The following is a 26597-nucleotide window of genomic DNA, read 5'->3' on the forward strand; positions in this document are numbered from 1 at the left end:
TGATTGAATGGTTGTATTGGTTCTTCTTCAATCGAATGATATGAAAATTAACAGCACTGTTTGAAATTTCTGTGAAAAGTGACTTGAATTTTTGGACAGTTGATAAACTTCAAAACAAAACTTGATCATCCTGAAGTCTTGAAAAAATATCCAAAGGACTTATAGGCAGATCTTTGATCCACTGAAAGTCCTTGGAATTATTCCTGATCAACCTGATTTTTTTAAACAATATCTTCCTTCACAGACCTTTTGACAGGTTTAGTGATGGATTTTCCGAAAAGTTCTCAGAACTTCCAACAGGTTCACTAAAATTTCGCCAGGTTCACAGAGCTTCCGGGACTTTCACAGAAGGTCCTCCAAGTTGATAGTTCTTCCTTCGATTTGCAATATCGAGCAAGCACAAATTTGATTTCAGTTTATGCAATTGTTAAATTTTGTTTTCATTTTGATGTACATTTGCTCTTCAAAAATATGTTGTTGCGGGTTTGTTTTCATTGCCTTAGCATAACATCAAATTGATTACTTGTTTTGTTATCAACAGGAAAAATTGATATCAAATTGAGTTTTCAGTTTGCTCTCACTGATAGCAGAAATGGTTTTCAATATGATGTCACAGGAAGATTTTTTTGCTCTCAATTTTGATATTTTAACCGTTAAAACGACCAAAACGACAGCAACCTGAGTAATCATTATCAGCGAAATCACAACATCAAATTTAGATTTCCATTTGATCTCAGACTTTGCTCGGGTGGCTTTACTAACCTATTTCGCACTATTTCTGCTATGCTCTTCTATCATCCAGAACAACAAACGTATCAATTAATGTGTTTGCCGTCGAGTTATTAACGAAACAGAAAGTCGATTAATAGAATCGATCAAAATCACTTGCACCCCTGCTTCCAAGTTTGGTTACAAGATTACAACTCTGGAGATCATTTTGCGTGGTCGTTGGGGCGTGTGGTTCTGAATTTGGCGATGAGTGTGCAAAATGTTACACAATTGCATCATCCCTATTCGCACACGCCCGAAGATTGGAGGCAAATGCCACTTCGACTTGATTCGTCTACTAACGACTCTCTGATGACAGTGTTGGGGAAACAGCAATGCTACATCGACATGTTTCGTTTAGAAACGCTTCTCTGATTACTGTGTTGGGGAAGCAGCAGTGATAAAATTATTGAAATTGGTCCAGGGGCAGCTGAGTTGTTAACGGCCAAAATCATTCATAATTTCGTTACATGTTCCATTTTCGGTTTTCACAAATTGTACCCCCATATAGAAATCACAGACGTAGTCCTACGTAAAAAAAACTTGTTTTTTTTTCAAAAAATATTGCATATACCTATATTTCGAAAATAACAAAAAAATCAGTATTATTTACTTATATTTCTAAAGAAAATTTAAGTGTGAAAACATTTTCTCTAAGTCATCATGGCAAAAAGTTGAACTCAGAAACCCACAAAACATCGACCTTTCGGTGGCTGAGGATCCTATTTTTTTCATGATGAGGTAGAAAAAACATTTGATAAGCTTTTCTGGAATTTCTCGATTAAAAAAGCAAAGAGCTGCATCTGGAAATTTTGAATTTGAAATTGGGTTGTTAGTGAAATGCTTAAAAAAAACAGCAGAAAAAGTTATTCATCAGAGTCAATCCAACTAAAGACTTATCAAAATCTAACCCCTTAAAGTATTAATCCATGCATACATGTCAAAATCACGTGCATAATCGGAAGCTAGCTAACTAGGTAAAGTAAGTTAAGTAAAGTAAAAATAGAAAATCTAATCAACTCTTTGTAAAGGAAAATCCCAAATGCTTGGTAGGCATCATAATGAAATAATTAAATTGGGTTGCTAGTGGAATGCTTAGTAAAACTGCAAAAAAAAGTTATCTTTCATATAATTCCACTTAATTATTTTGTAACCTTGAATCACATTTATAATACTCTCACAGTCAGTTCTCAACTTTTAAAGTGCTCAAAGATCAGTTATCTGTGAGCAGTCGATGTATTAAAATTAGGTTGCGTAAAGCAAAAAGGGGATGACAAACATTCCAAACACTGTTTTATGTTGTCAAGATTTTCGGATTGACAGAAATCAAATCTAGTTTTATACAAATAGTGCTATTTCCATTGAACATTCAGGAAATTGTTCTATTTTCTCATCGTTTTTATTTTTTTATCCACTGAAATTTTATAGCTTAACATATAACCTAACAAAATTTGTTTGACGAGTAACATAAATCTCCATTTTGTATAGTTCTATTGTTTTTTCTTCTATACACCAAACATTAATTATTCTAAATTTGCTACTATAATAGAGAGAGTACGATTTTGTCAATCGGTAAAATTTGAGCGATTGGTTGGTTCTGTGTGCCTCTGTCCGTTAGCGCGTTGGGGAAAATATCATGTATAGCCATAAAAATCGCCTTCCTTCCTGAACATTCCAAAAAAGCATCCTCAATGATCAGTCGAGGGTGCCTTTAAAACTCGTAACATCAGTAAGGTCGCCAAACGCTACTCGGATCGCCTGTCACGGACTCTTCTCGGCTTTCCTGTTGATCACTAACTTCTCCAGGATGTGCTGCCGGATGCTGCTGTGGCTGCTGCGCTTGTTGCGATTGTTGCTGTTGTTGTGCCTGTTGACTACCATCGTGGCTTATTATACTACTTTCATGACTTCCGATACCAATTTCAACTCCTGGAAGTGGGGGTCTTACGCCGCCGGAAGAGATCGAATTGATACTGAACCCATTATCCGTTCCTAGGTATTGTTCCAATTTTTCACTGCCCGTACCGTGTAGGTGCACATGGATTTGGTTCTGATTCACGGTGCTGAACATTTGAGGACAAAGAACCATGGCGGGTGCGGTTGAAGGGTACTGTGTTTGTGGAGGTGGCAATGGCGGTGGGCAGGTTGTATTATACTGGTAGCTTCCATATCCGTTGGCCCATTGGCTGTAGGGACCGTAGGACGCGTCCAGATCGGTCGTCTTCGAAACGTACCCGTGAGGCATGGCTTGGTGTGGGGTGGTACCGGTCGCCGGTGGGATGCTGTAGTAATCCTGGTATGTTTGTGCGGTATCTGGAAGAACTACAAAATAAAATTAATAAATCTTATCTTTCGAAGTGAAAACCGTAAACAGCTTACCTGCAGGAAGGTTGTAATTCGGATGCTCTGCCATGGGGCACGGATCGTATCCACCGTATGAAGGAGGTGTCGTTTGGATCGGTGAATAGTTTGTAACGTATGGTGTCGTCGAAGAAGAATTAAGTCCATTTGGCCAATCGGTTGCATTACTATAATCTGGGGAAAAAGATAGAGAGAAATAATGTTGTTATTTTGGGTGGTCCTTATTAAGTGATGCCACAAATTTCAAGCTTTACTAGCGGCAAACTTCTAAGAAGCACTTCTTTCTTTAGAGAGGACGAAGGAAGATGTACACATTTCGATAAATGACGCCTTCCGAAAAGATGCTTCCGCCTGTTCGCTAATCTGTTTTTAATGTCGGTGAATTTGTGACAGCCAAAGCCAAGAATGTGCTTGTGAAAAATTATGCAGATCTTGTTTGAAATGATTAGCACTGCTAATATGAGGAGCAACGTGTGGGATCGAAATATATGTAAATTTTGAGTGGATTAGGACGAAATGGTATAAAACGCGGCAGTAGGGTAATACGCACCACCACGATATTTCACTTAATAGACACTTTAATAAACTTTTTATTGCACCAACAGGTAGTACTTTGTGGTTGAGTGCTATTCTTAAACTTAAAAAAATAGTGCGTTTCGATGAAAGATTTGATCAACGGTTTGTAAGAGTTTTCATAGGCATAAATAAGAGCATTCCTAACATTTGATATATGAATCAGTTTGCTGCTTTACCAGCTTCGTGATCGGTGTGAAAACACAATGTTTTTCGAGCACAAATTAGTGTTTGAACTTGGTACGTTAAAGTTGTGCGTGTGGTTTGGTTACTCCTAAACAGCCGTTGACGGATGGCGCATAAATGAATACAATCTACGTAACATCTAGAAAAGAAAAACTATAACACCCTAACCCTAAAAGTGGCGCATAGGTTATGTAGCGACGACGACAAAGACAGCTGGAAATCTTCTGGAGTGGAAAGACAGCCCAGTTTCTGCTTGCAGCACACAAATTTCCCGTGCGGAAAACCGACGATAAAAACAAACTCGTGATAACTTTCGGATTTTGCAATGGAAAGAACGTTGATTTTTGTAGTAACTCTTCGAGATCTTTCTTGGAATGAATTCTCGCGTCACTTTTCAAAAAGACCGATGTAACATATTCACCAATTTGAGAAAATCGAAGTTCGACAGATTATTATTTTAACTGTTTAGAAACAATCCATTTTGCAGTACTATTTTTAATGTAGTTACTGAATAATAACGTTGAAAATTCAGTAGAAACGATAAGAGCACAGACTTTTTTCGATTTGCGTGAAATTTTGTATGATTGTTTGTTACGATAAATCATTCATATATAAGATAAAATTCGGCAATTTTGAATCTTAAAAAAAAGTATCTTCTCTTCTCCTTCTTATTTTACTTCTTCTTCTTCTTCTTCTTCTTCTTCTTCTTCTTCTTCTTCTTCTTCTTCTTCTTCTTCTTCTTCTTCTTCTTTTTAATTCATTAATTTAACGACGGTCTCTATCCCGGAATCGAGTTCAAATCACCGACGGACATCGATTGCCATCCATTGACGGCAATCGAATTGCAAGGGAGGCAGCTCCCACACTTAGGTAGATCTCGCATCCATCAACCACATAGGCTGTGACCAACTGCTTTACTGCCCTTCCGAACATGGCCAGAGATTTTTATGCCTCAGAAAAATCCCACCGACCTTGGCTGGAATTGAACCTGGGCACACTGGGATGAGAAGCAGTCACGCTTACCACTACACCACCGGCGCCTGCAAAAAAAAAACTTCAAAATTGCGACTTCAAAATTTTCAACAAGACATAACTCGACTACGTCAATTGAAATCTAGACGAACATTTGAAAAGTGCTCATTAGCCAAGTGTATACAATGACTTTTTTTTTTTTGTTTTCCGTCGATCTTGTTTTACGTGCTGAGCACCAATGCTACCGACGCCAAGGAAGCAGCTCCCATACCTGGACCATACCTATCGACCCATCAACTCATGAACCGGAGACCAACGGCTTTACTTCCCGAAGGAAGGCGTGATCAGAGATGTTATGCCTCAGAACATCCCGGCGGTGCCGACTGGGATTGAACCCAGGCCTGCTGGGTGAGAGGCAATCACGCTTACCACTACACCACCGGCGTCGCTAATACAATTACTTGAAACGTCGATTTCTCACGAACCTCAAGACTCCCACACAATCCAACTACACCATATGATAAAGCAAACCGTTCCAGATTCTGCTGTTAGTTTGCGTGAGTATTGTGATTCTTGAGAAATCTACGTTTCAAGTAATTGTCTATACTTGGCTCATAGGCCCTTTTGAAATGATCGTCGAGAAATGACGTCTGTGAAAAAGTTTTAGAACAAAATATACACAGTGAAAAATATCAAGTAATTTTGGGAGAAAGATCCAAAAAAGTATTTAAATCTTTAATAACAAAAAAGGGCCCACTTCAATATGTGTTGAATGTTTTTCATTGAAAATCTTATGAAAAATTCTACCATTTGTGAAAATTTCAAGACGGAAACTATTGTTAAAATTTTAAAACTTTTTGACTGAACAATTTTTTGAGAAATTTTGCACGGAAAACAATTACTTTGAATTTAAAAATTCTTATCTGTTAAAAATTACACATAAAATGTAAGTACAAATATTTTTCGTACATGTCAAAAAGTTTCCTTCAATGATAAGCGTTAATTTTAAAGAGTCCAACTTTAAATTTTCACAAGTTATGACAAATATTGAAAAAATATTCAAAAAGATCATATTTGGTTATTTAAGTTTAAAAAAACTTTTTGTGTTTTTTGCACAAAATTACTAGATTTTTTTTTTTACCGTGTGTAATTTTCCAGAAAGAAATATTTTTTCCTACTATAAGAAGTAACGTTATAGAGTTATGATTTGAGTAAAAATCTCGAATACGCCATTTTCAAGTTCTTTGCGACATTCAAATTGGCCGAATTTTAGCAAGGAATGACCATGGCAAACAATTATGGAAAGTTTCATGCAAATCGGAGACGGTCGAGTATGAAATTCATTGTTTTGCTATTTGGTACTGAAATTCTAAAGCGGTTAAAATGTTGGTTAATATTACACTAGTAGTTGAAGCCAATTCTAAATTTAATCCATAGGTTTTGAAAGTTTCGTAAAGATACGTGAAGTATTGAAACAGTTGTACTAGATGGAAGATGTCTGCAGTCAACAGTGAGTAGTGTGATTAAACGTTACTATAAAACTCTGAGCATCGAACGGAAGGAGAAATGCGGTAAAAATGGATGTTCTATTAGTCATCAGGTTCAGGATCACAAGCGTGTCGTTAAAGCGTTTAAGCGGAATCCCAATGCTTCGGTCAGGGATGTGGTCAAAAAGTTGAATCTGTCCAAGTTTATCGTTCAGAGAGCCAAGGACCGGAAGGGACTGCATATGTACAAAGTGAAGAAGACTCCAAATCGTGACGAACGGCAAAATACGGTGGGAAAGTCACGGGCCCGGAAACTGTACACCCAGATGCTGACGAAGCCTCATTGTCTCATCATGGATGACTTGCGTCAAGACGGACTTTCAGCAGCTTCCGGGGCTACTCTTCTTCATCGCCCAGCACCAGTTTGATGTTCCGGATGTAGTAAGGAAGCAGAAACTTTCAAAGTTTGCCAAGTAATACATGATTTGGTAAGCGATCTGCTCATGTGGCAAACGGAGTGTGCTGTTCGAGACTACCGGGACTGTAAACGGGGAGATCTACCTCAAGGAGTGTCTTCAGAAGCGTCTGCTTCCTCTGTTGAAGCAACACGAGGGCCCTACAATCTTCTGGCCGGATCTAGCTTCGTGCCACTACTCAAATGTTGTCCTGGAGTGGTCCGAAGCCAACTAGTACAATGGGGTCACTTTCGTACCCAAGGAAGACATGAAGAAAAAGTGGGTTCCGTACAGAAGAAGCTGCAGCCAGATGTTGTACAGAACCTAATGCGTGGAGTTAAGCGTAAGGTGCGAGCGTACGGTTATGGTATTGATGTTGAAAGCTCACTGATGGGTTTTATTTTGTTGTCTGAGAGTTTGAAAAGGATCGGTCAACTAGGTAATTTTATACAGCGTCTTTGACGTGATGCAATTTGATGTGGGACACCCTCTAGGTTCCGTCGTCCATGAGGATGCATCATCTGTGCTTCGTCTGAAACCGGTCGTACAACATCCGGCCGCATGTTCTGGCCACTAGCTTCTGTTTCATCGTTATGTTCGGTTGCTTGGAGGCACGGAATGAATGCTAGCCTTCCCGCAGATGGATCCTCTGGACGGTACTACACTCTTGCGATAAAGGATCCGCTTGAGAACATCTCCCACGGTAGAACCGGCAATTTTCAACTTTTTCGTGATATTCCGAATTGATCACATCGGGTGCAGGGTTAATTTTCCTTTCTCGTTTTTACCTCTAGTACAACTTTTAAGACACGAAACTTTCACCACTGAAACATGTGTACTTTCAAAACAAATTGCTGTCAAAACATTCCAAATTCAACCACTAGAGACGCTGCTATAGAATAAATAGAGTGTCCGGATTCTAAGTGGAACTGATTTTATAACATGATTTCATAATCATATCGTATGAACAGCACTGTTAAGTAGATTTAAAAATATTTTTTTTATAAGGATTTTCCATGTCGACTCTGAAGCAACTTTTCGATAGTATGCAGCTCATGACTCCTGCAAATATTTGTTTTTCTCAATTTGAAGGATGAGCAGCAGCATAGCAGCATAGAAGCAAAAAGCTGTTACAATTTTTTCTCTTGCTTATGAAATTTGAAATTTGAACAATGAAGGATGAGGAATGTAAGGAAATGTACACTATTTTTCAGACAAAGTGTGAAGCTATGAGACATAACAGTCGAAAAGATCTATGGTCATCTAAAAAAGTTGTTTTGCATAGTTTTCCCAATCAAAGTCCTAAGTTTGGTGAAAATTGAGCTGTTTTTCAATTTTTGACAAGCATGTGAATAGTATTGTTCCGTTAACCATACAATTCCTCATACAAACTATATAGTTCTCTCGCAAATATTCATAGACTGCTTGATCTATGTTTCCTTAGCCGTGAGTTCGCCTCTAGAGGCACCCGAACCACTAGTTAAACGTTGTAGACACCATTCACCTCTGCAGTTATAATTACACTTATATCAGCCTTGCACTTTTCGGGTTACCGTGGACAGCGTATCGTATGACTACCGTAGGACTGATTTCGAGGGAATGGCAACCTTTTTCGAAAACATCAGCTGGGACGATGAACTCCGAGATCGTGACGCGAATGCTACATCTTCTATTTTCTTGAATATTGTCGTGTATGCGATCGACCAGTTTGTACCCATGACAACTCCACCCATATCTAGTAACCTTCCTTGGACCAACCACCGACTCAAGCGACTGAAGTCATCCAAACGAGCTGCCATGAAGACATTTTGTAAACTTCGAATGGATGCATCGAAGAGGAAGTACAAGCTCGTTACCAAACAGTATAAGCGGCTCAACAAACAGCTTTATCAAGCCCATCAGCGCCATCTACAAACTAAACTCAAAGCAAATCCCAAGAGCTTCTGGAATCATGTGAACGATCAACGGAAGGAATCGGGCTTACCTTCTACAATGTACAATACGGATCAAGAAGAATCAGATACGAAGGGAATCGCTGACCTGTTCATGTCACAATTCAACAGTGTCTTCGTCAAAGAAAATTTACCTAACGAGCCCATCGTAGCCACCGCAAGTGATGTTCCCGTACTTTCTGCTGTTGGGCCGCATCCGCCTATCTCGACTAATGATGTTTGAAGAGCAGGCCTTCGTTTGAAAAATTCTTTCACCACTGGCCCTGACGGAATCCCTTCCGCGGTTATTAAGAAATGTATTGAAGTGATGGCCGCACCTTTAGCATCCATCTTCAACCTCTCTTTGGATTCTGGGATCTTTCCCGACTGCTGGAAGGATTCTTTTGTTTTCCATGTCTTCAAAAAATGCAACAAGCAGTCGGTGTCCAACTACCGTGGTATCACTGCTTTGTGTGCAGTCTCAAAACTTGTTGAACTATTGGTGGTATATTATTTAAAACACACATGCTCTAGTTACATCGCGACTGAACAACACGGATGTATGCCGAAGAGGTCGAACGCTACAAATCTCGTTCAAAACACATCATCAATCATACGCGAGATGGAAAGAGGTCCTCAAATGGATGCTACCTACACCGATCTTTCTGCTGCTTTTGATCAAATGAACCACGAAATTGCAGTGGCCAAACTAGAGCGACGTGGTGTTCACGGTTCCCTTCTTGATTGGCTTCGCTCATACCTCACCGGTCGACATATGTCAGTGAAGATTGGAGATCATTTTTCTCAACCGTTGGCTGTTTCTTGTGGTGTACCTCAATGCAGTCATCTGGGACCGGTAATATTTTTATTTTATCTGAATGACGTTCACTTTTCGATCCGTTGCCTGAAGCTGTCTTACGCTAACGATTTCAAACTATACTTTGTCTTAAAAGATCGAAGCGATGCATTGTTTCTTCGGCAGCAGCTGGACGTTTTTGCTGTTTGGTGTGACAAGAATAGGATGGTATTAAATGCTTCTAAATATGTCATTATAACGTTTTCCAGGGAAAAATCACCTGTCTGTTTTGCTTACAGCCTGCAGGAGCAAATATTAAGCCGTGAATCTACCATTAAAGACTTAGGCGTCCCACTTGATTCACAACTCACCTTCAAGGACCATGTGGCTTATGTTTCCGCTAAGGCATCTTCTCAACTTGGTATCATTTTTCGTTCCGCCAAAGACTTTAGGGACATTTTCTGTTTAAAAACACTCTAGGGCTACAAATGGTGAATTGACAACCTGGGAAGAGCGTTTTTCCTATCTCTGGTCCTCACAAGTTCCTACCTCACACCTCCCCGTGGTGTAGCCTGGGCAATGTTGTCCTTCTGACAATAGCAAAGTGAGGGGGTGCGACGCGAACACTGGCGCGGTAACCATAACACGGCGATCGAGGAAATGCTTCGTCAACCCGCAGGAGTGCCAACCGGCACATTAGGATCGACGCCAGTAAGATTCTTATTACGGCATACTGGATACGGCATGGAACTATGGACACGACACGGCACAATGGATTGGATACCACGCTACAGGGCTGACAGTCGTGCTATTCTGCTCCCTAAGTAAAGAAGGGTGACACCTTCTTGAAATGGCGAGTGGGCTAATAGTGCGGCTGCCCCCGTCCCGGCAAAACCTTGGCAGGCCTCCGGATACGTTCAAAACTCGTCACCAATTGGTGATTGGTGAGTAGTAGACTCAGATGTAACATTCCTGACTTACGCCGATCTGGCTCTGAACACGGCCGTGTCAACCCTAGCATGGCCTCCCTGCTTGCATAGATAACCATGGGATCACGATAGGCGACTACATAAAACGAGTGGAGATAGCGGCCCGGAGGGGGGACCCAACAGAATGGAGAAAAACGGAGAAAAAAACAAAAAAGAAGAAAATGAGAAAACCCAAAAAAAATATGAAGGACGACGGCAAGACGCCAGAAATTGAAAACGGAGGAGCGAACGTGTTCGCAAGGAGCGGGATATTGCAGAGATCACCAGTGTTGAACCTGGAGGCAACAGCGAGTTCCAACAGCAGCAGTAAGCCCCAAGGTGAGCAGCAAGGACACCAAGGAGAGCTAGGTCTTATGCTAAGCCAGGTGTTCACACCGAAATCCAGCAGTAGCACACCCCAAGAAGGATTGCAGCTTGGGAAGACCAAATTGATGGAGGTCAGGAGGAGGATCAATGAACTCCATGACCTCATCAAGGATAAGAGCAACGTCCACAAGGCAATAAAGGAAATGGTGACGGGCATCAAATCCGCCATTATTGCTGCCGAACGTGAACAGGATGCGCTGAGGACTACGCGTAACTGCCGAAAGGGCACTGATCGAGGCCAAGGAGAAAGCAGAGTGCTGATTGAACCAGCTTTTTTTTGCTGCTGAAAACCTTTTCGCATGCGTTTTGTTCTCGAGTGACTGGAGGTGAACTGGTGATCGCATTTAAAAGTTTTGAATACCGTGCGTGATTTTTTTTTTTTTTTTTTTTTTTTTTTTTTTTTTTTTTTTTTTTTTTTTTTGATCTCTTGTTGCTTAAGCAATGGTGCTTGGTGTGGTCTTGCGTTTTTCTTTGTTGCCCCGTACAACCTCTATCACGCTGATATATTTTTCTGTTGCTGCGATGAGCAACTTCTTTGTGTGGTGTTAAAGAAGACAGTCCGAAAATACATGACCTTGATTATGCGTGGAGTGCGTTCTTTTGTACGTACGAGCTAGAAGAGCGTTATCAGTGATTGCGGTGGTTCAAGGAAAATTAAATAAAGCATTTCTGAAAACATGACGCTGCAAAGTCTCTAGGCCAATCGGGTGAGATCTTTCCATTTTATCTATTTATATTTTATTTTTTGTCACTGATTTATCAAATGCTCTATATTGACGAATAGAGTTGCCAAATCATTCACCCTCCCACTAACACAACTCTTTCCTTCCTGTGACACCTATGAAGGTAGTATGGGTTCCCTGCACCTTCTTAAGTAGATGTTGGATTAACTTTCCCTCCCTTCCCCTGCGATTGTAAGGATGTGGCCAGGTGTATAATGCGATGCTTCTATTGTAGATTTTATTTTCGTGTGGGGAAAATCACTAATCCCAAGTGATATTTTCTGCGTCAACACTCGATATTTTCTGCAAAACGTATTAGTTTACCATTATATAGCCACCCACGATTTGTACAATCGCATATGCTATGCTATGCTATGCTATGCTATTTTCTGTTTAAAAACACTCTATTGTTCGCAAGTCCACTTCACATTAGAGTACTGATCCGTAGTATGGGGTCCTTTTTACAGCAACGATGTAAAATTGGTATTGGTATTGAGGCCATTCAGCGAAGATTTGTACGTTTCGCCCTTCGTTGGCTACCCTGGAGTGATCCTTTCAATCTCCCTAGTTATGAAAGTCGCTGTAATTTGATGTCCCTACAATTATTTTGTATTCGCCGAGGCGTCTATAAGGCTACCTTCATCGCTGATCTCCTACGATCGGACATTAATTGCGGTTCACTTCTGCAGCAGTTGAATGTCAATAGCAGACGCGTAAATTTAAGTTCTTATTATTTTTTTAACATCACGGCTTCTCGCACAAACTACTGCAAGATTTTCAACAAATGTTATAACTGCTTTGATTTTAATATCTCCCGTGTTAGGCTTAAGAATCTGCTTTATAATGTACTTTTAACTTAATGATGGTTTCTGTTTTCTGTATTTAAATTAAGTTAATTATGATATCATTAATATCTTTTTATATGTTTAGGATTTAGTTCAAGTAAATGTATCTGTAGGATTCCATTTTATCTGTTGGTACTGAAATGATGAGGTTCTACGCAACTAGTGTGGGATTTCAAAGAAAAAAAAAAAGGGTTGTGTCCTAGACACGACCGCAGTATGACGTAGAACTACGCAAAATTGATGTATGTCATGCATTTTTGATTATTGTACTTTATCTTAAATTTTTAAAGTATTTAAATGTTTCGGTTATGATTCAAAATTCGCGACAATTCATGTTAGCATAGACCACAGTTCAACTTATGCATGAGATAATGTATTTAAATTTAATGTAATGGTTAAGAATTGACAGAATTTCCCCTACATAACTACCTTGGGTTGTTCAATGTTGAGTTATTTTCCTGTGATCAATGTACACTAAATTTGACATCGAGATGGACTACAATAGGAACTGACACTATTTCGACACACATTTTTTGTTGATTTGCACCTTGCCAAAAAAAAAACAATAATTTTTTTCAGTAGCTCCATCATTAGTTTTAAGTTAGGTTTCTGAAGCAGAGAAGAAAGTGAAGATTGCATTTTATGATAACGCAACAGGCAGTTGTTTTAGCTGTCAGAAGACGGTACTTTAAATATTGAACAAAATCTTGGTTCATATGTCAACGAAGTAGGGGAGGAAGGGGTATAACGATCATACGGGGTTTAAGCATCTCTTTGTTCTCCAATTTGGAGGACAACCCCAACATAAAATTACCATGCATCATCATTGGATTCGTAGAATGATTGCAAAATAGAGTACTGTGAATTTTCTCAAATTAAAACGTTTGGTTTCCAATAAGTAGGTGCTTAGTACAACATTAATTGAAAATTAGGGAGTTCAGCTATTGAATTTCAAAGTCAGAGCAAAAGCTTGTAAATACGTTCTCTACCTGTTTAATGTTTTGATAGTAAACATCATAGTTAAGGTACACCGGTGCAAGTTGAAACAGTACGTATATATCTTTGGAAGTGAATATTCACTGTAAATATTTTTGAGGGGCATTGTGTACTACCGCAAACTATATTAGAAATAATCTCAATGATTATTCACTTCCGCTAAGCGCTACATCTACCGTTACAACTTCCCCACGAGTTTCTACTAGCCCGGTGTAGGGTAATGGATTTTTGGTTGGACCTATGCATGTCATTTTCGTACTTTCGTGTTTTTTCATAAATATTACATATGGACATGAAAAATATGTGTTTGGCGAAAAAGTCTAACTTTCTAGTTTCTAATAATACTAAAAAATGAACAATGTTCTCAAAATAGGATTTATTGAAACGCGGGCTCGTAATCACACAAGCATTCCTGAGTAATTGCGCTAATTGCGTTCATTAATTTTAAAAAAGTGTGTAGATTTTTATACATCATCTGGAAGAGCTTCGTTTCATGAGCCCCCTCCCTCCCCCCTCCCCTTCGTAGTTAATGAACAGCCCCTTAGTTGAACGGGACCCAAATCACCTTTAACCGCTGACTTGCTCCTGCTTACTGCAGGACCAAGCGTCACGCCGTCCGAAGCGGTAATGAGCAGAGGCGTGATAGCAGTGCTGTTTTATATCTTTTCAGAACGATGTGCAACCAAGTGGTACTTGATGATGATGACTAGGTTTGGGAAAACGCTTATTCATGAAAACAGTGATAACACTATCATTTGTACATTTTTCAAAAGTTTTATTACAGAAAAACTGGAAACATATTTATTTTAGCTGGTTTGTAATGTAATATTCTATCGATTGATGTATTTGGATTTTAATTTCATCTATAAATGACAAAGCTACAAGCGTTCAAAACCTAACATTACTTCACCAAACATATTTTTTGATTTGCACCCCAGTATAGTCGACAAAGACGTAGTTCTACGTAAAAAAAAACCTGGTCATAACCAATTTGGTTTAAATTTGGCACAGTCGTCGAGGACCTGTGAATAGATCAAAGGAGCAATGGAGAGCAAGGGTTTGTGATCCGATATATAAACTTGACCCACTATAGTTTACATATTCATACTTTGCGCTAAAATGGGATTTGTGTTGTAGATTTTGAACTAAAGTATCGTATCAAACGTATAATTGAATCGTTATCGCTGAAATCATAGATATGATTGATGTCTTCTGTCCGACAGGACAAAAATGGATGATTATAACTAAATAAACCAAGCACAAATGTTAACTGCGCCAAATATGCCAAATATATACGATTGAAACGTGTTACCCACAGATTATGTAATGCAACCCTCGGAAAAATTTGGAAAGCATTATTTGCAATTAATGTTAGCTGATTTTATGAGTTCAGTTGATTTCCACCAATGGAGTCAAACATATAAATCATCTTGAGAAAGTTTTGAATAAATGTTTTGATTACGAAAAAAAGCTGTTTGGCCATTAACAATGAAGAAACATACTTCATAATTGATCGCAAATGGAAGGGGAGATACTCTGTGCACATATTATAGTATGTGCTTGGGTGCACGTATCACTAGTTCAAATAGAACTACGTGAGAAATTGCACCTGTGAAGATAATTAATATGGAGGTGGAGCAACAAGCCATTTAGTCATTTCAAAATAATCTATTTGTATGACGCAGATAGATTCTCAACAAAGACTCAACCAACAATTTGGGATTAGAGTTGTTTGTTGTCACAAAATGGGAAATGAAAGACTGTAGTATCTTTTTTAGAACAAACCAGTATCACGGTAAGATTCTTTATCAAAACGAACAGAAGCCTTTGCAGTCAAACATGTATCATTATTAAGTTTGGAAATGTAAATTAGAACACCTGCAATCCAATTGATATTTTTATTAAATTAATTATATAATATGAATATTGCTTGTAGAAACAACCCAATCGTACAGTGCAGCTCAGTCTATTATTGCTCAAATCCTAAGCCACCATGTAACCGGCATGTAAAATATGATATCCAATCACAGTCACCACCGCTATTGGATTGAGTGTCGTGTCCATCGCCGGTCAAGCGCGAAATAAGAAATTCCAAATGGAATTAGTATCGCCTCGCTATATCGCGTCAAACTTTTATGAATGAATTTAACCCACCCTACGTTGTTGGATTGAATGAATGAATGAAAAAAAAAAATCCATTGAGTAATTTCCCGCGACTATCACCCATCGTATGGTCGATAGGACAAGCGCACGGCATAGGCAAAGGAATCAATGGATGTAATCGAAGATTGGCTTCGGGAAGCAACGGATCCGATCAATCACGAATAAGTCATTACGGTGTACAAGACCGGGTTTGTTCCTCGGCTGATGGAGGTGCTGGAGGTGGTGCGATCAGTCAGTAGTGGTGGTGATGGTATAAAATTAAATTAGTCTTTTTCAGGCTGGAACCGGGTCGCATCTCCCATGGTCAGCGAGGGAGAGCAAAACAGATAATGTAGAGTAGAGGCGAGAACGGAAATAAATAATCACTTTTGCGGTTGGTATCGAAATCATATACTTGGATTTTCTCAGTCTCTACTCTACATACATATATTAATATATTTCATATTTTATCTCTCGCATCAAGCCACAAATAACAGTAGATTCCACATCGTAAAGCTTTCGCTATGCGATGCCTGAGAAATCGTTTTCTGTATTTACTCAAGGCTTTCCTTTAGAATTTTCTCAAAAAAAACTTTTCATCCATCAATTTTATGAAGTTTAGAACAAGTACCTTGTAAAAGAAGCTGGCTAATACTTGATGTTTAAAGATAGTAAACATTAATCAAAACTTATGACAATGACAATCCGGAACATTCATCCCATTATTAATGATTGCATGTTCAAAAGTGAAACCAAATCTGTACAGTCAATTTGCGCTTGATTATGTTGCTAATTTTGGATAAAGTTTTGCATCACTTCCATCACTCCAGCACACGTTTCCAGTCTTTGATCTGATATGCCTGTTGCTTTCGATTAGTCAAACATACAGCTTTCCACTTCTATCAGTAGACGGGTGCGAAACTTGAGCTGCGAAGCATAAACCGGCTCGAGGAACACCTCGGCGAGAACTCCTTCCCCATTCGAAAAGTCCCATGTGTTGCTATGACATGCGACAAGTTTCAAATTTCCCAGCATGCGATGGGCCAAAAGAGATCGAATCACGCGTTCAGATCTCCTCGGCAGAGGTAGATGATTTGAGATTAATTAACAAAATCAAATTAAGTTTCAAAAGATTGTTTGCCCGGAACCATTCTTCTCGTGAGCCTTGCTCTAATCAAGAAAAGGATTCCACGACTCCGTTGTTAGCAACGCTAATGGATTTCGGAAATACTTTCATTTATCATCGACAGTTTGGTGCGATTGCTGTGTGTGTTACCTAGCAGGCAGAATCTTCTGATCCACCGGCTCCAGCGAAAACTATTTGATGAGAAATTAATGTTGGGAACCTCTTCAACCTTCAGGATGCTGGTCCATTGAAAACAAACAATCACGACACGCGGCTCGGACTGAACCTTAGCTCACTATTTACTCGTTCCAAAATTACACGGTACATAATGGACTTCCTTTCTGTGCTCCTTGATTCTGTTTTACAAAATAATGAGCGGCCACTCACCCAAGAGGAAAATAAATAAGACTACGCAGGAAGAACCATAATTCACATCACCCTTTCACCGTGGAGTTAGGTTATGAGGCGGTACGTATAACTTTTGGGTCTGGTCTAAACGATCTGCACCTGCTGCTGTTGCAATCATGAATGCAATCGGCTGTTTCGTTGCACTGGAAAATAACCTTTGCCTTTGTTTGTTTACAGATGCTGTGTGGAAGAATTCGCAGAGTTTACGGAATTTCTTCGGATTTAGCTTTATTACGTCTCTATTGGGACTTTACACGCTGGGGCTCTCAACTTCGTGTTCTTTGAGCACTTACACAGTTGTTACTTGGGAGCTTTGTAAGCCAGTATCATCATACTCTATGCCAAGGGAAGTCGAGAAATTTTTCAACCCGAACAATTCCATGCTCGGACCGGAAATCGAACCCAGCCGCCTCCAGCATGGTTTTGCTTTATAGCTGCGCCTTTACCGACTGTGCTAAGGGTTACCGTAGTACTATATAGCAACTGAAAAAAACTGATCTATTTGGACACATACTACAGGTTATTCCGTTGAGGTCGGTAAACTTGTCGTTATCCGGGAGGACAACCAACCCCCCATGAGATGGAGAATGGGGAGGATTAGCGAAGTGCATCCGGGAACTGACGGAGTAGTTCGGGTGGTTACGTTGAGAATTGCGTCAGGATTCCTTAAACGGCCTGTGGAGAAGTTGTGTCTGTTACCGTTACCGGAGTCAACGACAAATGATAAATGAATCCTATGTCCACCTTCCTTTCCCTTTCCCGTCGAAGAGGATTTGCTTATTTTTATGAAAGTCATAGTCATAGTCACAAGATTTGAAGGTTTTCACCCGTTTACATGAGCATTGCATTGATGACCGTACAATTCGTAGTTGCTAAAGGGTGATACGGTCAAAATTTGGTCAATATCAACTTGACGTATTTCTTTCAATTTTGCATTTAAAAAACCTGAACACCCCTCATTTTGAAGGTGTGTGTGTGTAGAATGTTGCTCCTATTTTGATTTTGGAATTCACTCTTCAGTTGTCAAAATGCCGTCCAAGCAAGAAGAGCAGCGTATCAAAATTTTGCTCGCGCATCGCGAAAATCCGAGCTACTCGCACGCAAAGTTGGCAAAATCGCTAAAAGTTGCCAAATCAACCGTTACAAATGTAATTAAAGTGTTTGGGGAACGTTTGTCGACAGCCAGGAAGTCTGGATCGGGGGGAAATCGAAAACCGGAAGCCGCTGAGACGACAAAGAGAGTTGCCGGTAGTTTCAAGCGAAACCCTAACCTCTCTCTCCGAGATGCCGCAAATAAGCTGGGTGTATCGTCTACAACCGTGCATCGAGCCAAAAAACGAGCCGGACTATCGACTTACAAGAAGGTAGTGACTCCAAATCGCGATGATAAACAAAATACGACGGCCAAAGCGCGATCCCGGAGGCTGTACACGACGATGCTGACGAAGTTTGACTGCGTGGTAATGGACGACGAAACCTACGTCAAAGCCGACTACAAGCAGCTTCCGGGACAGGAGTTTTATACGGCAAAAGGAAGGGGAAAGGTAGCAGATGTTTTCAAGCACATGAAACTGTCAAAGTTCGCAAAGAAATATCTGGTTTGGCAAGCCATCTGTACCTGTGGCTTGAAAAGCAGCATTTTCATAGCTTCCGGGACTGTCAACCAAGAAATTTACGTGAAAGAGTGTTTGAATAAACGTCTGCTGCCTTTCCTGAAGAAACACGGTTGTTCCGTACTGTTTTGGCCGGATTTGGCATCTTGCCATTACGGTAAAAAGGCCATGGAGTGGTACGCCGCCAACAACGTGCAGGTGGTTCCCAAGGACAAGAACCCTCCCAACACGCCAGAGCTCCGCTAAATTGAGAAATACTGGGCTATTGTCAAGCGGAACCTAAAGAAGACTAAAAAAACTGCTAAGGGCGAGCAGCAGTTCAAGGCAAACTGGCTTTCTGCGGCGAAGAAGGTGGACAAGGTGGCTGTACAAAATCTGATGGCAGGGGTCAAGCGTAAGGCCCGGCAATTCGGATTTGGAAAAGCGGAAGCCTAACTGAATATTTTTCCTGAATTTTATACTAATTGAACTTGAAAAAGAAATTTAATTTGATTTTTTAAATAAACGATTTCACCGATTTACACGCGTTTTCCCTTGACCAAATTTTGACCTATCACCCTTTACTCCGTGATTGACCAGAGCCAGCAAAGCTTGCACATTGAACCAAATGAATGGGGCTTGGCAATCCATTATCAGTGGTAAACTCCGGTAGATCAATACGTAGGTCACGTCTTTACGGTCATCGAGGAGGCAAAGGATTGTTAGCTCGACACCCATTGTTACTAGAGACTAAGTGTACCTTTGCATCTCCATGGTTGCCACGGGAATAACACTTTTTTTTTAGTGGGAAGGATAAATTAGATCTGGATTCACTTTGGAAAGTGATGCAAGATTTTAAAGCATTGTAAGTCAATTATGCGTCCCTATCAACTCAGTTAGTTTCGGAGAACCCTCGATCTTCTGCTAAGTAAATAAAAACGTTTGCTCTAAGGCCACCTTACCCCTTACATCACAACAAATCACTACGACCCAAGATCGCGTCCCATAGCTCAGTCGGTTAAGGTGAAACTACACAGCAAGACCATGCTGGAGGTGGCGGGGTTTGATTCCCGGTCCGGTCTAGGAACTTTTCGGGTTGGAAAATTTCTCGACTTCGCTGGGCATATAGAATATGATCCTTCAATTATACTAATACAAAAATGGTACAGGCATCGAAAGCTCTCAATTAATAACTGTGAAAGTGCATCTAGAACACTAAGGTGAGAGCACGCAATAAGCTAATATGCGATAAGCAATAAGCTTGAAATGCTAAGAAGAAGAAGAAGAAGATCATTTAAGCCGGGATACAACAAGCTATTCAATTGAAACGACGTCTCCGAATGCAGTGCCTCATTTCCCAAGTCAATACGACAAACTTTGTTTTTTTTTCAGGCTCATTTGCCGTAGCTTTGCGGAGTTAATATCCATTGATTTGATTACAAAATTACTTAAAACTAACGTTAGTGAAGCGGTTATCTCGAGGTTAGGGGTAAGAAATTGTAGCAAATGGATGTAAGGGTAGGGATTGAAAACACAAGGTTTGGAGAGCAAAATGCTCTTAATCTCGAACTAAACGAAATACTGATGAAAAGACAAACATGGGGGTACACCGATGGAGACCTAGCAACTTAAGAGAACACAAGATGACACTAACTACTAAATCCTCAGATCTCTACGTTTCAAAAACACATAAATTAAATTCCAACAGTCGAGACGTCGGCTCGCCAAGATGTCTCTAACGGGGGGCGCATAAGTTGTTTTCCTGGTGCCCTGAGGGATACGGATAACTTAGATCGATGAACACAATGACCAAAGCACCTGGTCGATTTCGCCATAAACACTACCACAAGCGCACAAATTGCTGCCTGCGAGCCCGATTCGAAAGAAATGCGAGTCTAACGAGCAGTGATTGGACATGAGCCTCGACATGACACGTATAAAGTCACGGCTCATGTCCAACCAAAGCTTATTCGACACCTGTGGGATAATAGAATGTAACCATATTCCCAGATCACTCTCATTCCATTTTTGTTGCCAGTTGGTGAGGATTTGCTGACGGGTAATTGAGAAAAATTCCGCAAAGGCGATTTGTCGATCACCCAGCCGACTTTAGCCGACGAGTCCACTTTCTCGTTACCCGGAATAGAGCAATGAGATGGGACCCAGACTAAAGTGATGGTATAGGAGCAGTTGGAATGTAACGCACGTCTCGCAACCTGCGAGATTTCCACCACTGAATACGCTTCCTGTCTCAAGAACAAGTGGCTTAAGCGCCACCTCCGAAGAGGATCACTCGTCAAAGTTTGATCTTCCCGGCAAAAGGTATGGAAGAGACCGAAATTTAGTTTGAGGGCGATTGGAAAATCAAAGTTGGCGCTCGTGTAGAATAGAAGAACTATAAAAGTGATGATGGTTTCAAAATTTTCCACGGGGAGGTATACGAGTGCAATCTTAAAATGCTTTTATTTGGCAAATGGAGCATTTTATTTAAATCTGGTTGCTGCTACAGTGGAAGAAAAGCTGAAATCTATGTATACACCTAAAAATCTGAAAAGAAATTGTTTTTACTATATTGTATGTCTATTGAGTAGTCCTTAGGTTTTCTACTAACATAGCATCAACCAGATTTAAATAAAATGGTCCATTTGCAAAATAAAAGCATTTTAAGATTGCTCTCGTATACCTCACTGTGTAAAATTTTGAAACCATCATCACTCTCATAGTTCTTCTATTCTCCGCGAGTGTCAACTTTGATTTGCCAATTGAGCAGACTGAAATCCTATGAGGAATTGAGATCTTCACAAACAGAGGCCGCTTCAAACGGTCCTACGCGAAAGATGGTGCTAACCGTCGTTCTACCGAAGCACAATAACCCCACTCACATTTATCATCACTGGAGGAGCTTTCCTTTCAGATTTCCTCCACCGATCCTGACACGTGAGGCAGTCCAACCTAGAGTAAATTTAACTATAACAAAAAAATACTAATAAAAAAACGCAAAATAAAATGACGCCAAATTGTGAAGAATCTATCCAACCACAATTAACATTACGGGGAAAGGTTTAATTTTTGCAAAACAACATTTATTCCAGGGGCAATTAACGGAAATGTTTTATTAGTGTTCCTAGGGTTTATTCATAGTACTTGTTCCATCCCATTCGTTTGTTTCTTTGCTAGCTCTCCCTAATCGTGTGTGCGGTTTTCTGAACTAGTTCTAGCGATTGCTAGCCTATCCTGTTATTTATCTTCGAGCTCATGTGTGTGTGTGTGGTGATTCGCATGCGTTTCGTTTACTCACGTTACCATCAATATTGTCACTGCTTCAACCGTATCGACACAGTAGCATCCCTTTGTCGGAGGTCAGCAAAGTAGCACCCTATTTAACGGTGGTGGTGTTGCGCATTGCACCCCGAACTGGTGTGGTGCTGAAATTCCCAATCGAAACTTTCGAAACTGAACTAGCGCCAATTTCCCGTGGCGCAGATGTTGACGAGGGGTTGATCGTCGATGAGCAATGTACGTGGGTTCACGTGGTGAATATTGGAGGATTTGGCCAACGCAACGGAACCGGAAACCTTGACGCTGAAGCGTGGGGTCTAGAGAGTGCGATTTACTTCCTTTGGTACGGTGTGCCGAGCAATGCCATCTATCACTAGAAGCAATGCAGTGCAAACTTCAACCTGCACAAAAAAATTCCTGCACAAAAAGCCGTCGACACATTTCAATAATATCTCCACACAAAAAACATTATTCATCTTACCTTTCTACACGCTTTGCACACACAAAAAGTTGACCGCACGTTACTTATAACCTTATGTTTGAACTCTACAGGCTAACGGAAAGGAACGAGAAATGTTACATTAAATTCAGTCTTTTAGACTTCTCACATTTTTACTTCACATACCACGAAAAACACACCGCGACACTAAGTACACTTAAGTACTAACTACTCGCACTATCGCCTCTTCCACGGTTCAAGTCAAGTCAGCGAACAAGTAGAAACCCTCAGATAGGTGTGACTTCAACGGTCTCGTGGCTGGAAGTACGTCAAATTACCGAAGTAATTCAACGACCTTTCAAACGACAATTCTCATCATCTTTCTCTGAAAATCATTCAATGCTACTTGACTTTCCTTATCATGCAATTTCAATATACTGTCTTGCTTAAATCTATTTTCGGTTACTCTTTTATGGGAGAGCACGGTTCGGATTCGTACCCCGGACGTATTCTGGTCAAATTAAATTAATTGGCTGAACTTATTGGGAACTCATTGATTTTTGTATGTCAAGTGTAACTCTTCACACATTTATGAATTTAATTGTAAAAAACTATACTTCATGCATTTTGATTAAATGAAGAAAATGAATTCTGTTTAAATAAATAACAAACAAAATAAATAATTTCAAAAATGGAAAACGTACTTGTTACAAAATAAAGTACTCTATTTGGTTCGGATTTCGGTCAGGATATACGAGGAGTGCTTCATCAGCCTCATTGAACGAATAGCCACCAACGAGCTAAGGCTATCCGTAAAAATGAAATAGTGATCAGAGGGTAGTGAGGCAATTTTCTCTACTGCGTAGAATACAGCTGCTAGTTCCGCAACGTCCGTATACGTTTTGGGATCTTGCAGTTGATACAAGCGCTATGAAATTCTTTGAATACTTCCAGTGGAATCCAGTGGAAGTTTATAGTTGACCCATCTGTGGAAAAACTCCTATTGCTACTGATAGACTCATGAATCTTGTTTGAGTATATCTGTCGAGCAGCTTCTCAAAGTTTTCTATTACCAATGGGTTCATTACTTCACAACGGATAAGAAACCGGATGGGTAGTTCCGTGAAACGATCTGTCAGTGGGAGAACACCCGCGAGTATTTCAAGGCGAGTGCATACAGCCAAGCGCAATTCGCAGACAACGGTATTGAACCCGTTGCAGCTTCAGGATGTGTGTTTTTTGTCGCGGATTGAAAGCAGAAGCTAACGTACTCTAGAACCGACAAGATGGTTGTTCGGTACAACCTGATCAGATCTTCTTGGTGTACTCGCCACCAAGTTCCGGTAATTGCACGAAGACAATTGTTCCTTTGTTGGCATTTTTGTTTCACACACGCAATATGTTTTCCCCACGTGCTTTTGAAATCGAACTAGACACTTAAATACTTAAAAAAGATACACTTTGAGAGATTGTTCTACCCTTTACTTGAAACTGTAACTGTGCAGAATGATGCTTCCTAGATAAAAAAAAACAACTTAGTTTTCTCCGGAGAGAATTCGATAACTAGCTTCACCCAAGTAGACAAATTGTCCAAGATATCCTGTGAGGGTCCTTGCAGGTCCAGTGCACTTGGCCCGGTGACGAAGACAACGCCATCCTCTGCAATATCTTTTAGATAAAAATATAAAGAAGGGGGCTTAAACATGAGCGCTGGGGGAGAACCATGTAACTAATTCGTGAAAAGCTCATATATTTCTCAGACAACAATTTACTCAATTAGTTGTTCATAATTGGTGAAAGCTCACTATCGTGGAGTTTATCCGAAAGGACATCGATACAAACAGAATCGAAAGCCCCCTTAATGTCCAAGCAAACTGAACCCATTTGCTGTTTTTGCGCATAGGTCAGTTGAATTTCAGTTGAAAGCAACGCAAGACAGTCGCTCGTTCCTGTGCCTCTCCAAAATCCAAATTGCGTATCTGAAAGTAGACCATTCGACTCGACCCATTTGTCTAGACGGAAAAGAATCATTTTCTCCAACAATTTCCGTATACAGGACAGCATCGCGATGGGACGGTACGAGTTATAATCCGACGCGGGTTTACTGGGTTTTCGAATGGCGATAACTCTAACTTGCCTCCAGTCATCCGGAACAATGTTGGGCTCCAGAAATTGATTGAAAAAGTTCAACAAGCGTCTCTTCGCGACGTCTGGGAGATTTTTAAGCAAGTTGAACTTGATTCTATCCATTCCTGGAGCTGAGTTGTAACATGAGAGGAGAGCAAGTAAGAATTCCACCATCGAAAATGGGGAGTTTAGCAGCGCCGGTGGTGTAGTGGTAAGCGTGATTACCTCTCACCCGAACAGGTCTGGGTTCTCAATGCCAATCGGCGTTGCCGGGATGTTCTGAGGCATAACATCTCTGATCACGCCTTCGGAAGTAAAGCCGTTGGTCCCCGGCTCATGAGTTGATGATGGGTCGTTAGGTAGGGTCTCCCTGACGTTAGTAGCATTTGTGCTCAGCACGGAAAACAAGATCGACGGAAAACAAGATCGACGGAAAACAAATCAAGGAAAAAAGGGTAGTCTATTTCGTCACTACCCGACGGACGATCATGAACGTTGGTTTGAACCGACACCGAATCCGGGCAAACTTTCGGCACGAAGCTGAATATCCAACTGTTTGAGTACTCCTTGTCTTCGTTAACCGGTGATGACGCGTTTCGCATTCTCCTGCCGGCATTCCAGAGCGTTCTCATGGAAGTTGATAAACCATCGACGAACCGACGCCAGTAGTCACGTTTTTTTGGATTTAATCAGACCCTTAAAAGTTTTCTCAAGATCGGTGTACCGCTCGAAATTCCCGACCTTACTGTGTTTGCTGAAGCGTTTCAACGCGGCGGACTTCTCGCTGTTCGCGTCGGTGTAATCCATATCTCGCCACGGAGTGGGAGGTCGCTTGCCAACGGAAACACCCTGAACATGTTTCGTCTGTGCTCGCAGCGCACAATCGATGATGCGACGCGCGAGAAAGAAGTACTCGTCCAGTGGAAGAAGTATTTAAACCAATTGATTGGCATCAAGAACCGTTGTCGCGAATTTTCACCAGTCAATGCTTTTTGTAAGATCGTACGCGATGTCAACCGAGCGAGTAGAAGATGAACCATTGGTAATAGAAATTTTGATTAGTAAATGATCACTACCGTAGGGATCAGTGGTGGCACGAGTCCTGGAGTTTAACATTTTTTCCTTTACATTTGATATTTTTTGCGATAACCATTGTGACGACACACAAAAAAAAAACTGGCAAGCGGCAAAAATGTCATGACATTTCTAAACTGTTTTTTGCCAGCGACAGAACATTTTCGCACAAAAAAGCAGACAAGACCGGCGGCACGCGCGACATAAATTTATGTCGTGTAGAATTTTGCTGATTTCTGGCTAATTACTGCATTTATTTGATGTTTATTGCATGGAATTAAAAGATAAGAATAAAGACTGACCACTCATAAGCATTGATGTTAAAATTCTGCGTAAATAAGGGAGTTGGTAATTTACTGTCACACGCAAGCCTGCAGCTAAAATTTCATTACAATAAACTGTTTGGAAAAATCAGGCTGCGAGATTTTATTTATTCTCTATCTCCGCTGTTCGCTTGGAATGTAGTTATAAACGGCCGCCCGTGTGCTGGCTGTTTTGTTTCGCTCTGGACGATGGTTTTTCAAAAAATGTACTGTTGCCACCTCTGGTAGGGATCTTGGATTACATTTCCACGAGCAATCCAACGATCGTGAACTCGAACAAAGCGAGAAGTCTACTTACTTTTGCTATACGTTTGGCTACTCGTGTTGCTTCCCCGCTGTTCAGAATTGTCATTTTGAAGATATTGCACTTGTCGTATATCAAGGTTGAGCAGTTTTCGTCGTAGAGTTCCCTCCAGCCTGTACCGTGAGAGTTAAAATCTCCCAAGATCAACCGTGGCTCCGGCATAACCATGCAGATATTCGAGAAAATTTGACGAGAAATCGCATTTCTCGGTAGAAGCCAGGGATCGGGTGCTATTCAATTTTTCGCGAGTGAAACACACGCTGTTGCAAAACTGCACTTTTATTTCCAAAGCGACGTGAAAGAGCATTTTAAATCGTGCAGCTCATTTTATTCTTC

General features: G+C 40.5%; 1 protein-coding gene across 1 annotated transcript in view; it reads right to left on the reverse strand.

Moving 5' to 3' along the window:
* Positions 1–2171: 2171 nt before the first annotated feature.
* The window catches only part of lz (lozenge), a 110947-nt gene continuing 86521 nt past the window's right edge, over positions 2172–26597 (reverse strand). Inside the window, exons 5-6 of the mRNA XM_065231000.1 lie at positions 3148–3303; positions 2172–3090 (exon numbers count right to left, since the gene is read on the reverse strand). Of these exons, the coding sequence (XP_065087072.1) occupies positions 2495–3090; positions 3148–3303 (752 nt within the window). The 3' untranslated portion in view covers positions 2172–2494. The remainder of the gene's footprint in view (positions 3091–3147; positions 3304–26597) is intronic.

The sequence above is a fragment of the Ochlerotatus camptorhynchus genome, unplaced genomic scaffold, assembly GCF_037179485.1.
Source record: "Ochlerotatus camptorhynchus isolate MF236.1 unplaced genomic scaffold, CSIRO-AGI_Acam_v1.1 ptg000336l, whole genome shotgun sequence".
NCBI classification, from domain to species: Eukaryota; Metazoa; Arthropoda; class Insecta; order Diptera; family Culicidae; genus Ochlerotatus; species Ochlerotatus camptorhynchus.